The 15563-nt window shown below is 36.2% G+C and overlaps 1 protein-coding gene across 6 annotated transcripts; it reads left to right on the top strand.

Annotated features, from left to right (window-relative positions):
* Positions 1–4255: 4255 nt before the first annotated feature.
* LOC105769837 (uncharacterized) lies at positions 4256–15510 on the top strand. Of its 6 annotated transcripts, none has more exons than XM_012590739.2 (17): positions 4256–4509; positions 5069–7754; positions 7834–8132; positions 8202–8262; positions 8369–8716; positions 8806–9267; positions 9373–9651; positions 9727–10116; positions 10235–10540; positions 10864–11835; positions 12022–12096; positions 12182–12568; positions 12676–13014; positions 13301–13639; positions 13977–14264; positions 14532–14855; positions 15029–15510. In XM_012590739.2, exons 1-17 carry the CDS (start codon positions 4396–4398, stop codon positions 15301–15303), a joined length of 7944 nt encoding a protein of 2647 aa, XP_012446193.1. In that variant the 5' UTR covers positions 4256–4395; the 3' UTR covers positions 15304–15510. The 6 variants fall into 6 exon arrangements, with proteins under 6 accessions (XP_012446193.1, XP_052487233.1, XP_012446189.1 ...); XM_052631273.1 differs by having other exon boundaries at positions 8199–8262; XM_052631274.1 differs by having other exon boundaries at positions 4257–4509; positions 5069–6373; positions 6575–7754; positions 7834–8262.
* The last annotated feature ends 53 nt before the right edge of the window (positions 15511–15563 follow it).

The raw sequence follows: 15563 nt of genomic DNA, 5'->3' as shown, positions 1-15563 counted from the left end.
CCTTTTTGACCCAAAACTCTGTAATGTGATCCAACTCGATTTAGTTTTTCTATTTTCTAAAATAAATTTAAATATTTATATAAAAAAATTTCTCATCCCTATTTTACCCCCAAAAATTTGACGATTTTACCCATGGTAAAATTTTGACGATTTTGCCTCTGGTAAATTTTTGAGAAAATATGTTCAATATTTCGCAACACGACATGTTCATTATGACCGAATGACTTATTTTCATTTTTAGGCTTCAAAACAGTCTAAAAACATAAACTCATTCTTCCAATCATTTTTTAAGCAATCTATATAGGATTACAAATGGATCATTTCCATTTTTATTTCCATTTTTAGAAATCTACATTCATTTTCAAATGATTTCATTTCTCCATTTCAGAGAAAACCATAATCTTTCATGAATGCTTCTCATTTCTCTTTTCCTATTAATTCCGTCCATTTTTATTCAAACACGCAATTCATTTCTGGTTTCAATGAGCAAGCCCTAATAATTTCTAGTTTCAGGGATGTTGTTTTTCTATTTAAAATAAACATCTACAACTCTATAAGGATTCTACCTTCTCTTCCTATAAATAGATGGTACTGGTAGAGCTATTAACACAACTTTTGATAGATTATTATTTTGCTGAAAAATAGAGAGAATTTATTCTCAACTTATAAATATATTTTTTAGAATAACAATTTTACCGATTTCTATTAAAGAAGAGAGAATTTTTATTTTTACCCCAAAAAGAAAACTTTTCTAGTTTTGTGTTTTGATTCAATAGGTTCGAGCCTACACTCGAAGCAGTTTGTGGTATGAGAATAACGGAGAAGATCATTTGGCGAAAGCCGAAAAAATCAATGATTCGATTATCCAAAAACACAAGTACGAATTCGGTTAAGGTTTATTACTTTAAATATCACAAACCGGGTCGATTTTCAAAATTTTAATTTTTCGTTATACAAGAAAATTATTTTTAAACCAGATTTTTTTCCAACATTTCACTATTTTGGAATGATGCTACATTATGCAGAAGTCGTATATCCAATGCACTAGCTTTTATTTCCTTATCTATTTGAACTTAGACTTTCATTTACATCAAAGTATACAGGTCACCCATACCTAATCCATCATCCATTTAAGATTAATGTATGCTACACTAGAACATAGTAATGAATAAATCCATAAATGGATCTAAGATCTATTCTACTTGGGTCTTGTCCAATATACTTGCAGTTTAGTCAATTACATCAATGTCTTTATCTTTTGAGAGTCATTTGCTTCGATACCCAAGACAAGGTATCTCCTCAATTGGACTTGATAAATAGCATATTAATCTTGTTCAATTCTGATTAGACTAAGGACACATTTAGATTATCTACTAATATAAGTTGTCTTTCCACATTACACTTCTATCACGTAATCTTGCTTAATATTAGTTAAACGTTAAATAACTTGTGAGTCAATTTGCTTTTCATTTTGCTTTGTGTGCAAAAATTGTTGAGACGATAAAAGTTATTAATGATATTGATGGATATTTTATTAAACCAAATTGTTTGAAAAATTAAACTCACATAAACGAAATCATTACATTAAGAACACTAGATGCCAATATGTAGAGATATTGAATAAGCAACTATAACTTGATCTAAAATGATTAATTGAAATTGAACTTAGCTCTAACTATTACGTGCAAAACAAGAAAAGAGAATTTGTATAATAAAATTTACAATCACTGTTTAATAAGAGAAATTGTGTTGTTAACTAGTGAAATGAATGTGTATGATTCAATAATAAAACTAAAGATTCTAATGACATAAATGAGTAAATATGTGTTAATAAGTGGATATCAAGTATGATTAATACGCGAACATAAATAAGATAAATGAGTAATAAAGTGAACTATATTAGAATGGTTGAGTTTTAATGTAGAATCATTAAGTAGGATAATTGAATTTAGACTTTACATCCGTGAAAGACTCAATATTAATATGGAAAAGATAAGATAGAAAATCACAATGTATTAAGCTCTTCAAGCTTAATGTATTAGTGGTTTCAACATGTAGGTGGAAGACTTTTCTAAGATGCTAGAGATTATGTCAATGAAAGATCACATTACTATGCGAGGATTGAAGGATTTAAGAAATTTAGTTTTGTATTATGCGTATTAGAAAAGTTTGAAATGACATGTATATAAATTAAATGTATTTTATATTGAGTTTGTAAAGTTTTCATGACGTGTCTAATGATTTTAATGCTTTCAATATAAGTTGTGGTATTGATTTGATCTAATCATATTTTTAAAATGATCTCTGTTCAAATGATGTTTATATTGTTTTGAAGTGAATTGAAATTTAATGGTATGTTTTGATGATGTTTGAGAATGGTTTGAAGTGTTCTTTTAAAAACTATTTTTAGGTTTCTGGCATTAAGTTCTGAGACTAGGTCCTTTAGGTATTGAAACTGGCAAGTCAGTAGCTAACAAGCTTCAGTAGAGTATCTAAGTCTTGAGACTTGCTATTTGAGTCTCAAGACTTATTTCACTGTACATGTGTGATTGTGTTTTTGATCATTTAAGACTTATGTAATTTCATTTTATATTTAAGATATGTTCAAACGTTTTTGTTAAAAAAAATATAACAATGGAGAAAATGTGATTGTGATATTATTTATCTACATTGGGATGTCGGATGGAATAAAAGATGTACTTCATTGAGGATTCCTGCAACCACAAATCATGTACTTTTTGTTGGGACTTGGATTTAGTCTTTAGTTAGTGTGTTTTGATATGGACATGGGATAATGATATGGAAGTTGGAACATTATCTTCATTTTGGTTAAAATAAATTTGTGGATTTGCTCTTAACAAAAATTTGAAATTCATCTTCTCAATGTAAATTTCTCCCATCTTTTAAATTTGCTTTATTTTTACTCATCTCTGAAGAAAATATTTTCTTTTTAACATCCACAATATGATAAGAATGAAATTTAAAAAAAAAAATGAAGCTATGAGTTATTTTGTTTGTGCAGGAGATTAACAATATTTTCCAGCTATTGGGGAAGATTACAATTCTTAGTAAAAATGTTAGTTGAATGTAAAAACTCTGCTTTTCTTGTATTGGGGATTTTATTTCTTTATAATTTTCAAGTTTGACCTACAATTCTAGGCTGAAATTTGTACCAATTTTTAAGTTATAAGCATTTTGGGTAAAAATACAGGCAAATAGCTATGTGTTTCTTTCAACCCTTGAATCTACGTGGTTTTACATGGTTTTACATAGAACTTGAGGTGATCTAGGGAGATAGAAGAAAATAAGAGCAAATAGAGGGGATGTTCTTAGGTTAAAATTTTTTAAATATAATATTTAAATTTAATTTTTTAACTAAATTATTCAAATATTAAATATAATATTCACAATTGCACAAAAGAATTGATTGAGATGATAAAATAAATAATTTTTTTTTTACTTTTTTCGGATACTGGTGTCGGCTATTGACACACCAAAAGTAAAAAAAAAAATTATTGTAGAAAGGGGGTGCCGGCCATTGCCAGGTCACCAAATTTTTTTTTACTTTTTTCGTATTCTGGTGCCGGCTATTAACAGACCAACACTCGAAATTTTTTTTTCATATAAAGGGGGTGCCGGCCATTGATAGGCCAACACCCAAATTTTTTTTTTCCCTTTTTTTCCGGTTTTCTTTATACTAGTAATATACGATTTAAAAAAAATACACTGGTTCTGGCCTAAACCAAAAAATTCATTTTTTTTAAGTCTGACACAATTATCAGGTAATCATGGGTCCAAAATACCAGGTGGTGCCGATTACTGATAGGCCACAACCCTATTTTACTGTTTATTTCGAGTTATTTTGATGAATATTTTTAAAACTAAGTTATTTTTGTAAATATAAAATTTTTTAGATTATTTCGGTAAAATAGACATGCCCTTATTCAACAAAGAAAGGTAAGTCTTCAACATCCAAAGCCCACTCCCAAATCAGGAATAACTGGACCACTAACCAATCGCCACTGTTCGACTGACTTTACCCCTTTAACATGCCATCTGTCGAGCTGTACTGGCGAGTAAATTGTAATTCAACTATTACAGCGAGTACATCTACTTTCTTAAGGTCCCGGCTTTTCAAAAGAGCGCCAAAACTGGCCGTTTGAAAATTTGAATTCAAACTGCCGATGCCGATCCTTAATTCTTACTTTTTTTTTACCGGAAAACGAACGAACGGACAACATTTAGTCATTTATTATATACGCTGAAAATCTCTCTCGTTATAGTTCTTCAGCAGCTTTTCTTCATGGAAAACAAATTAGTGTTTTCTTTTCTGTTAAAAGTTTGAATTTCAGTTAGATTTCCCTTTTGTTTTCTTTCCTTAATTATTGTAAAGAGATGGATTTTCATGGCATGAAGAGAAAAGAACTGCAGGCGTTGTGTAAAAAGCATGGCGTCCCTGCAAATCTCACTAACCGTGAAATGGTGGATCGTTTGACTTCCATTTTTAAGGTGCCTTCTCTTTCATTTATTCATCTTCTTCTTTCTTTTTTATTCTAATAAATTTCTTTGACTTTCATTTGGGAATGAAATTTATAAATTAAGGCTAAATTTCGAGAATGTGAACAGTTCTCTGTAAGGTCCCTTCTCTTTCATTTATTCATCCCTTCTCCAATGTTTTTTTTTTTTTGTAGATCTGAAAATGAATTTAAACGAGAAGCATTAAACGCTAAATTTTGGTGGTGAAATTTGTTTTTCTCTGCTTTATTGCGTCTTTAAGCATTCGAAATTAGAAGATTAAACACTCCTTTCGTTATTTTTACTGTTTGCATTCAATGAAGCGTAAGTAAAATCGAATAGAAAAGCAAATAATATTTTTGAACGGCTTGACTAGATTGATGTTCTATTTCGTTAACTTTGAACAAGTACGCTATTTTTTCACCTTAATTGATTTTCCTTTTGAAGATTAAAAAAAAGCAAGTATCACAGTAAATATCTGTGGTACATTGGTTCACTTCCGTTATTACATATAACCAACTCAGTTCTTTTAATGTTTTTATGTTTTAAACAGGAAAATGAAGATCCTGTTTCGTTAGAAGAGTCCAGCAGTATTCCAGAAGAAATATGTAGTGAAAATGAAGCTAAGATTGTCAAAAAGCAGTTAAAGAAAGTCAGGTTTAGTTCTGACAATGAAACCATTGAGTACGAGGTTTCTGTCTATCAGCAGCGTAGAGGAAGGTCTAGGAGGCAAACGTTGTCCAAGAATCCTGCCCAGGTGCTTGAAAATGTTCCAGATAGTGAAGATTCCAGAAACTCTGAGGGCTGCCAAGTTAGAGTCACAAGGTCTAGAGTGCAAAATGCGGTTGAAGAAGTTGTACATTTGGCACCTTCGCCTCCTGTTGGGAGAAAGAGAGGTAGAGTAGGCAAGAAGGGTAAAGATGCTGAAGAGGTGGTCAGTGATTCTGAGGGTTTAGAATTGGGTCAGAAAGAAGATGTCAAGAATGGTCATGATAAAGTTACTGGTGGGTTAAGAGGGAGGCAGTTACGAAGTAGGAAGAACGTGAGTCAGGAAGATTCAAAGAAGATAAGGGACGGCAAAGGAGGTGACGAGGTACATTTGTTGGATGACAATTCTGAAGCCAAAAATGGTCCAAAGCAGCAATCAACCAGGACTTCTAGAAAAGGAGATCAGTCTGTGGCATTCGGCAGTGAAGTGGAAAAGGTTGAAGTTGTTTCTAGGGTGACACGGCAGTCAAGCGCACAATCCAAAGATGTAGCTTCTATGGTTGAAAAGGAGGTTAAAATAGTTGGGGTAAAGGAAGGCTATGAAGCAGAGAAACCTGTAAGACGATCAAAACGTAATTCGGAGAAAGACTTTGCTACATCAGTGAAAAGTGATACACAGGTGACAGAGGTTCGGGAGCACTCTGAAAAGGATAATGCACTCGTGGAACCTCCAGAATGTTCAAGGAGATATTCTTCCAGGCGAAAAGCTGTTGTATCTCAGAGTGGTAAGGGGGGAAATAAGGAAGAATTCTTGAAAGAAGAGACCAGAAAACGAAGCAGGAGTGCTGAATTGGAGGCAATTGTTGAAGAGAGTAGTGAGGTTGAGAAGGTCAAGTGTGTCGTTACTTCACAACAAGAAGCCCCCTCGAGGAGGAGCAGACGCAAGACTGTGGCTCTTACCGCTCTAGCTTCCGATTTGGCATCGGTTGGAGGAAAGGGCTCGACTGAAGAATTGGATGCAATTGTTGAAGACAGTAGTGAGGTTGAGAGGGCCAAGTATGCAGCTACTTCACAACAAGAAGCCCCCTCGAGGAGGAGCAGACGCAAGACTGTGGTTCTTACTGCTCCAGCTGCCGATTTGGCCAATAAGGTAGATATTGGTAGAACGGAGCAGTTAGAGGCACCGGTTGTAGGGAAAGGCACGACTGAAGAACTGGATGCAATTGTTGAAGATAGTAGTGAGGTCGAGAGGGCCAAGTATGCAGCTACTTCACAACAAGAAGCCCCCTCGAGGAAGGGCAGACGCAAAACTGTGGTTCTAACTGCTCCAGCTGCCGATTTGGCCAATAAGGAAGATATTGGTAGAACGGAGCAGTTAGAGGCACCGGTTGTAGGGAAAGGCACGACTGAAGAATTGGATGCAATTGTTGAAGATAGTAGTGAGGTCGAGAGGACCAAGTATGCAGCTACTTCACAACAAGAAGCCCCCTCGAGGAGGGGCAGACGCAAAACTGTGGTTCTTACTGCTCCAGCTGCCGATTTGGCCAATAAGGAAGATATTGGTAGAACGGAGCAGTTAGAGGCACCGCTTGTAGGAAAAGGCACGACTGAAGAACTGGATGCGATTGTGGAAGATAGTAGTGAGGTTGAGAGGGCCAAGGCACAACAAGAAGCCCCCTCGAGGAGGAACAGACGCAAGACTGTGATTCTTACTGCTCCAGCTGCAGATTTAGCAAATAAGGAAGATATTGGTAGTACGGAGCAGTTGAAGGCACCGCTTCAAGGAAAAGGCACAACTGAAGAAGTGGATGCAATTGTACAAGATAGGAGTGAGGTTGAGAGGGCCAAGTCTGCCATTACTTCACAACACCAATCCCCCTTGAGGAAGAATAGACGCAAGACTGTAATTCTCACTGCTCCAGCTGCCGAGTTGCCAATTAGGGAAGATATTAGTAGAATGGAGCAGTTAAGATCACCGCATCTAGAGAAAGTCTCGACTGAAGAAATACCACGAAAGTCCAGTCGAAATTCTTCTCGACATAGTATACCTGGAACTTCAAAAGAAGACCAATTTGCTGTTGCAGAAAATGATGACCAGGGAGTTAAGCAACAGACGCAAGAGCGTAATCTGGAAGAAGAAAAGACTTCTGTTCTTAAGCATCATGCCGTAACACAGAAACCCCAAAGAAGCTCCAGTCTTATTACTTCAGCAAGTGCCTCTGTTACACCTCCTAATCAAACAGCCGAAGGCATCGAGAAGAAGTTGCCAAGCAAGTCTGGAATGGTGATTGTAGAAGAGGAAGCTGCAATTGTTGAGAGTCTTCCATCTGCTGGAGAATTGTCGGAAGATTCAGGAAACAGAAATAATCTGGATTTGGACGTTAGCAAACAGGTTGTCAAGAATGGTGACGCATGCTCTAATTGGGTTAAATCTTTACCGGTTGAATTTGAAAGCAATGTTATCAACATGGACTCATCTGACGCATCTCCTATAGCTGGTCTTCCATTTGGAGTGAAAAGGGATCTTATAGGTAAGTGGCGAGTGTATTTAATTTTGATATCATAAGAAACTGCATATGTTAAATTTTTTTATTTGTTCACCGTGCATAGGTGCAACCTCCACCTTCCTTCACTCGGAGAAAGAATTGACAGTGCTACCAGGTGGTGAAAACACTAATATTGAGAGTGATGTGTCTGCTGATGATAGCAGAATTCCATTAGAAGAGGCTCAAATCATAGACAAATTGAAGGCGGATGTTATTAATCTGAATAAATTTGGTGAAAGTAGTGGTTGGAAGAGTGAACAAGAAGATTGTGTAACAAAAGCTGAAGAAATGATTGCTACTGATGTTTCAAATGCAGAAGGGATTCCATACATAGAGAGCTCGGTTGAGGCAGCTGAAAATCAAGTGAGTAGTGCACAATCTCATTTTGCTACAGCAGAAACTGATGCTCATAAGATATTTGATATCCAGCAGAGTAGATATAGCAACATTGTTGCCCCAGGAACTCCAAGCGGACCTGCACCAGGAAACCAATGTATGTGAAAATGCTTTCCTTTCCTTTCCTTCTACATGTATAAGCTTTTTAGATCATATAATTATTCACGGGTTTACTTTTTTTGGTGTTTTTTTCTTCAATGAAGTTGAAGATAAGTGCCAGGCTGAAGCTGCTGACACTGCAGGAAAAGAGATGTCTTACCAAGAAAGGAGTGAAGATCCAGATGCAGGAAATGAACCCTGTGTTCATGAATCTGTATTAATGTATGAGGAGAATAATGAATTGGTGAAAAATGATGAAGAGATAAGGATACATGATGGTTCCTTTGAAAGCAATTCTTCTCCGTCCTTGAATAGAACTGGTGCTGTTGATAACTCTAACTTGGTTGAATCTAGAATGGTTGATTTTGAAAGCAGTGGTAGCAAAATGGTTTGTCCTGAGATAACTTCTCTAGCTGATATTTTTTCTTCTGGTGGCCAAGAAGATCATGCTGGTGAGTGAGTTTATGTACTTTTGATGTTATAAATGAACCGTACACACTTAAATCTCTTAGTTACTCATTTAGTGCCTGACAATTTGCAGGCAAACCCTCTCGTATTGAACTGGAGAATGTATTGGAGACACAAGAACTTTCTGAAAACATGAATATAAATTATAATATGGATGCTGAAGGAATCAGAACTCCAGTTGCGGAGGATCAGATAAAAGGGAAATTAGAAAATGCCAATACGATTATTGCTGACTCGGTTGAGGAGGTAATTTTCAGTGATCTCCTGAATGAACTTGGTCAAAGTATTGGTTTGAAGAGTGAATCAGAAATTCCTTTGGAGATGTCTGAACAACTGAGTGCTACTAAGTTTTCTAATGGTCAAGGAATTATACTCATTGAGAGTTCTGTGAAGACAGAAAAGCAAGAACATAGAGCTCATATTGATGTTGTTGCTTCAATAACCGGGACACCAAGTACTACAGAAATGAAGTGTAGATCAAGTAGTGACAATGCTACTCACGGAACTCCAGTTGGACTTGCACCACAAAGCCAAGGTATGTGAGATTCATTTTTTTCTTCTTTCATTAGTTATAAGCATTTTAGGACATATAATTCTGTGAGGACATTTCTGACACTCTTTTTCTTCATTCCATGTCAAGATAAATTATGCAGTGCTGGGAATACTGTCAGCATTGTAGGAAGTGATATATTCAATCATGATGTGGAGAGTGGTTTGATGGAGGATGATAAGGAGAAACTGCTCCAGGATGATACCATTGAGGGTGAAATAAAAAATCAACTTTTTATGTCCTTGAATAAAACAGGTTCTCTTGATGATGCCTGTGTTGAAGTTGCAAGCAATGCTAACAAAATGGTTTCTTCTGGGATGACCTATATTGCTGATGTTTACTCTTCAGCCAATCAAACAAATTTTGCAGGTGAGTTTGTTTTAGATTTCATATTGAACAATGTCATGTTGATTTTCTAAATTTACCACTTCGTGATATGTGCAGGTGAAACTTCAAATGAGTTGAAACCGGAGAAATTATTGGATTTAGAAGAACCATCGAGGATTGAAACTGTTAACTACACAACTGACAAATTTGAAGTTAAAGAGGACACTAGTCTTTCACAAGAGGATCAGGGTTCAATGCACTTAGAGGATACTGACATAACTACTGCTGAACCAGTTCAGCAGGTAGTTTCCTTGAAGAATGAAGAAGAAACAGGTACTGATTCTTCCGGAATAGGAATGATACAAACTGAAAATTCAGTTGAGATTAATGAAATGAGTGAAGCCGTTAGTCAAAAAGCAATAACAGAAAGGCAATGGAGCTTAAGCAATCTTGATAAAGATTTGATAAGTCCTCCAAGACCTCAAGAAGGCAGCCAAGACGTCAAAGGTATCTTTACATTTCACTTTCTATCTTTTAACTAGTTGAGATTATTGAACTTTCTTGAGCTTGTTTTATATTAGATCAAAGCGATTGTTTAAATGAATTTTCCACCAAATACTGTCAGGTAAACCTGATGTGAGCAATGCAGGACACGCGATTCGTGGTCAGCTAAACCATGAAGGTGTGAAAATAGTTGAAAACGAAGAGGCAATAAATACTGAAACGGAGTTTCAGTTTGTCAGTGCAAAAAAGATTATTGACCAGAGTTCTGAAGGAGAATTTAGGGCAAATGGTGTTTATGATCCAATTTCAGAAAGTATAGACAGTGAAACACATGAGAAACATTTATGTGAAGCTTTCTATGGGGAAAGAACTGGTCCTGTTTCATCAGAAGAAAAGCGCAACGATATATTGAATAGTGCTTCTAAAGGTGATTTTTATCACAATGTTAATGCATTAGGATTTTCCATTTTTTTTTGTTAGAATACATCTACATTTTCTTGCTAATCATGATTATTTTGTCAAAAGCCGAATTTTTGGAGGCTAGGATGTTCTAGGGAAGAATTTTATTTGCTAAAGAGATTGAATTTATCATTTGCTGCATCGAATAACAAAATGGTTCTATGAGAAAAGATGAAAAACCCACTCAAAGTCCTCAAGTATCAAAATGTTTAAAGAAATTATATTTAGTTATATCATGCTTTTTAGCTCTGTTTTTTTATTAAGGGCTTCTCTTGTTTTGATTGTCTACAGGTATTTCTGAAAAGAAATCGCCCTTCAACAGCTGTCTGCCTGTCACCGATGACATGCAAGAAAATTCTGAGGCAGCTTGCATGGATAATAAGAAAATGAGGGATGAAATTCCAGCAAATATTTTTCAACAACCGGCTGCTACCATGGAAGAAAGTGAGGCTGCGAAGCAAGGTGCCGAAAGTGAAGTCAATGCTATAGCGTTTAGTAATGGCAGTCAAGCTTTGCCACCACAGGAATTGACTGCACCTATTACTTCAGAATCTTTTTCAATGACTCCTCTTGATCATTCGCTGGTGGATGGAGAGAGGATTGCTAATGGTGAAAGAGTTATGGATCTTCCTTTCGTTAAAGACTTTGCTGCTATCATGGATGGCAATGGAATCAGTGCGAGAGGAGAAACAGATGCTGTACAGGAAAATAATATCGTGGAGGAGATGGCAACATCCGCACTGAAAGTTGAGCTTACTGACTGCAGTGGTGGTAATGTGGATGCAGAGTTGTATGACACAAATATGAGTGACACAGAAACAATAATTCAGGAAACTGATACTTTTGGGGTTGCAAGTACCGAATTCCTGGAAGAGATGTCAAATGCGCCTTCTGCTATGGGTTCTGATAACTCTCGTGATCTTGATGATCCAAGTGATAAGGTTGGACTTGAGCGTGATTGTAGCTTTTCCTCTGGAGTAGATGGTTTTACGTCAACTGCTGGCATAATTGTGGATAACATTTCAGTGCTTGGCACATTGGAGAGCACTTTAAAGAGTAACGATCTTCAATCTGCAATAGAAGTTGATGATCCTAACATAAGTGCGGCAAAACAATTAGATGCTACCGTCACCATTGAAGAAGCAGGGGTCGGCGATGGTGAAAAAGCATATGTTTCTCATCTGGGATCTTTACATGGTGGTGAACAGGAAGATGTCTCATCATTTGCTGATACACCTTGTAGCAAGCTTGAAATTAGAACTGGTAGTTAAACTCTATCACGCTCGAGTATTCCAGGAAAACTCATTTTTAGTTTCTTCAAATGCTTATAAATTTTAACTTAATGACAGCAAAATTTGCTGGTACACCTTGTAACTAGCTATTTCTTTTCTTTTTTTAGCATTTATGTCAAATTATATGACTTTTTTTTTCCTTGTTCCTGTGGCAAAGCAGAAAAAGAACATTCACAAGCTATGGATGACATCAATAATGTTGGGGGAACTGAAATCTCTACTGAATGCAAAGGTATAGTTGTTAATTAGATTGAGCCTTTTTATCTTTTATGAGGTGACTGTGATTAACGGGTTAGCTTTTCATGATCATGATACAGTTACAAGGGAGGAAAGAGATTGGTGCCATATAAACGCCGCAGGTTTTAATGATGTAACTGATGGTTCCTTTGTAGAAGGGAGCAAGATAGATCTTGAAGAAATTGCTGAAGTAAAGTCGGATGATTGTGAAAGTTCCATGAAAACAGACGCAGCCCTGGATAGCATTGATGGTTTAGATGTGAATCAGTCTCCATGTTTGGACGAAAGGAAGAGTTGTGACCTAGAGACTGAAGAACCGCATGGCTTGCATTTTCCTGGAAACATAGCTGGTGACTCCATGGAAGTTGAAACTAAAAGCTGCAGTAAACTGGACATTATGACTTTAGTGAAACCTGAGATGGTTGTAGATTGCTCTTCCGTTTCCTCAGTATGTGTTGTTTCTGATGGTAAGTACTCATTCCCTTAATTGTAATTACGGATTCGAAAAGGAAATCACTCTTTTTAGATTAACACAGAAAATTTTGTATCCACTGATGATGTTAAAATGGAACAGAACGGAAACACCTTGAGAATTCCGATGAATCGAACATCTTTACCTGCATGGAGATGAGTTTGTTTCTTGGGGTTGAGGATGGAGTTAAAACACCAGTCGCAATGGCCGGTGACAGTAAATATGATAATTTGGACAAGGCCATCCCAGAATGCAATTCAAGTGACTTTGAAGAGGGTGATTATGATACGAGAAGAGATGTTGATGACACAAATTTCTCAGTGGAAAAGGATGGTCCTGAAGATACTGAGGAAACGATGGAGTTGAGGAACGACTTCTATGGGCAGGATGCAATAATTGCAGTTAAATCTCCCCTTTCAAAGAATTCGGAAATTAGCAGAGGTTAGATCTATTAATTTTAGACATGAAATAAACGTTCTTCGACATGAAAAAATAACAAATAAATGAATGTCATAACATCCCTGTTTAGTAGTGACAGGCGGAGAACATTTTTTGTGCATAATGTCATTGTTTGCATTTAGGCTGATACAAAGAGTACAGCTGATTTATGCATAAGTACTCAGTCTCTTCATTGCAATTACGATTTGAAAAGGAAATCACTTCTTTTTTTTTAAAAAAATTAGTACAGCAAAATTTGTATCCACTGATGACTGTTAAAATGGAACAGAAAGTAAATACCTAGCGAATCCTGATGAACCGAATATCTTTACCAACGTGGAGATGAGTTTGTTTCTTGGGGTTGAATATGAAGTTAAAAGATCAGATGCAAATGCCGGTGACGGTAATGATGTTGCTTTAGACAAGGCCATCACGGAATGCAATTCAAGTGACACTAAAGAGGGTGATTTTGTTGCGAGAACAGATGTTGAGGACACAAATTTCTCAGTAAAAAATGATAGTCCTGAAGATACTGAAGGAACAGTGGAGTTGAGCAAAGACTTCTCGGGGCAGGATGCAGCAATGGCAGATAAATCTTCCCTTTCAAAGCATTCAGAAATTAGCAGAGGTTAGATCTATTAATTTTAGACATGAAATAAACGCAATATGACGTGAGAAAATAACAAATAAATGAATGTCTTAAACATTTATGTAAAATGAATTATTAATGCGTTCTAATTTTCGTAAGTCCTTAAACACATTATGTTTAGTAATGACAGGCGGAAAACATGTCTATCGTGCATAATTTCATTGTTTGCATTTAGGGCTGGTACAAAAGAATACAGCTGATTTACGCATAAGTACTCATTCCTTTCATTGCATTACTTATTCGTAAAAGAAATCACCTTTTTTTTTAATTAGTACAGCAAAATTTGTGTCCACTAATGATTGTTCGAATGGAACAGAATGTGAAGACCTAGCGGATCCTGATGAATCAAATATCTTTACCAACATGGAAATGAGTTTGTTTCTTGGGGTTGAAGATGAAGTTAAAAATTCGGATGCAAAGGCTGGTGAAAGTAATGATGTTACTTTGGACAAGGCCATCCCAGAATGCAATTCAAGTGACTTTGAAGAGGGTGATCATGCTACGAGAACAGATGTTGACACAACTTTTGCAGTGAAAGAGGATGGTCCTGAAGAAACAATGGAGTTGAGGAACGACTTCTATGGGCAAGATGCAGCCATTGCAGGTAAATCTCCCCTTTCAAAGAATTCAGGAATTAGCAGAGGTTAGATCTATTAATTATAGACATGGAATAAATGCTACCCGACATGAGAAAATAACAAATAAATGAATGTCTTAACATTTATGTTTAGTAGTGACAGGCAGAGAACATCTATTTTTTGGTGAATAACTCAGTCTCTTCACAATTGCTGATTCGTAAAGGAAATTACTTTTTTTCTTTTTATTAGTACAACAAAATTTGTATCCACTGATGATTGTTAAAATGGTACAGAACGTAAGGACCTAGCGAATCCCGATGAATCAAACATCTTTACCAACACGGAGATGAGTTTGTTTTGGGGGGTTGAAGATGAAGTTAAAAATTCAGATGTGAAGGCTGGTGAGAGTAACGATGTTACTTTGGACAAAGCCATCTCAGAATGCAATGCAAGCGACTTTAAAGAGGGTAATCATGTTGAGGACGCAAATTCCTCAGTTATTAAGGATGGTCCTGAAGATAATGAAGCAACAATTGAGTTGAGGAAAGACATCTTGGTGGAAGGTGCAGCAGTGGCAGATAAATCTCCCCTTCCAAAGACTTCAGAAATCAGAAGAGGTTAGACCTATAAATTTTGGACATGAAATAAATGATATCCGACGGTAAAAAAAAAGAAAAAAGGATCACAACACTTCGAACAATTAGAAGCAGTGACATGCAGAAAGCATCTGTTTGTTAGTGCATATTTCATTGTTCTCTGACATAAAAAGAATACTGCTAATGTGTTGCAGCTGTGGACGGTGAAGAAGCAGCCTTCAGAACCGAACTAAAATTGCTAAACGCGAGTGCCAAAAAGGAGAGCAACAGCGTGTCTGTTAAGCAATTGATTTCGTCCATAATGAAAAGCAAGAGCAAGCCTGTTTTAACTCAAAGAACACCAAAGCGACCAATATTCCATGACATGAAGGAGAACGAGGGCAGCACCAAAAGGGCGCGAATCGGCAACTTGACTACACCCAAAATATCATCCAAGCTGAGGAGGCCGCTTGAGCGTATCTTAGACTGAACTGATTCTTTAGGATTGTTTTGTTGGAAGAGTAACAATAGGCACATAGTCACGCACTTCGCTATTAAAATATGAGCATATCTCATGCATTATTTGATTTGTAAAAGTCTATGTTTGTGCACATTTGATTTGGTTGTATTTGTTCATCATTCGATGAAACTTGCAATGATACATTGATACCCCCTAAATTAAATTTCTGTTGTATTATGTGTCCTTACTGTCAAAATCAGTAGGATGATTTCATTTTGTAATTCGAAAAA

The sequence above is a fragment of the Gossypium raimondii genome, chromosome 5 (assembly GCF_025698545.1).
Source record: "Gossypium raimondii isolate GPD5lz chromosome 5, ASM2569854v1, whole genome shotgun sequence".
Taxonomy (NCBI): domain Eukaryota; kingdom Viridiplantae; phylum Streptophyta; class Magnoliopsida; order Malvales; family Malvaceae; genus Gossypium; species Gossypium raimondii.
This window is presented reverse-complemented; position numbering and strand designations above follow the sequence as displayed.

Excerpts from the sequence above, each read along its gene's own strand:
- LOC105769837 (XM_012590735.2), top strand. The coding sequence starts at position 4,396 with ATGGATTTTCATGGCATGAAGAGAAAAGAACTGCAGGCGTTGTGTAAA. Across the intron at positions 9,268-9,372 it reads ACTTGCACCACAAAGCCAAG|ATAAATTATGCAGTGCTGGG; the intron begins GTATGTGAGATT and ends TTCCATGTCAAG. Across the intron at positions 12,097-12,181 it reads AATCTCTACTGAATGCAAAG|TTACAAGGGAGGAAAGAGAT; the intron begins GTATAGTTGTTA and ends ATCATGATACAG.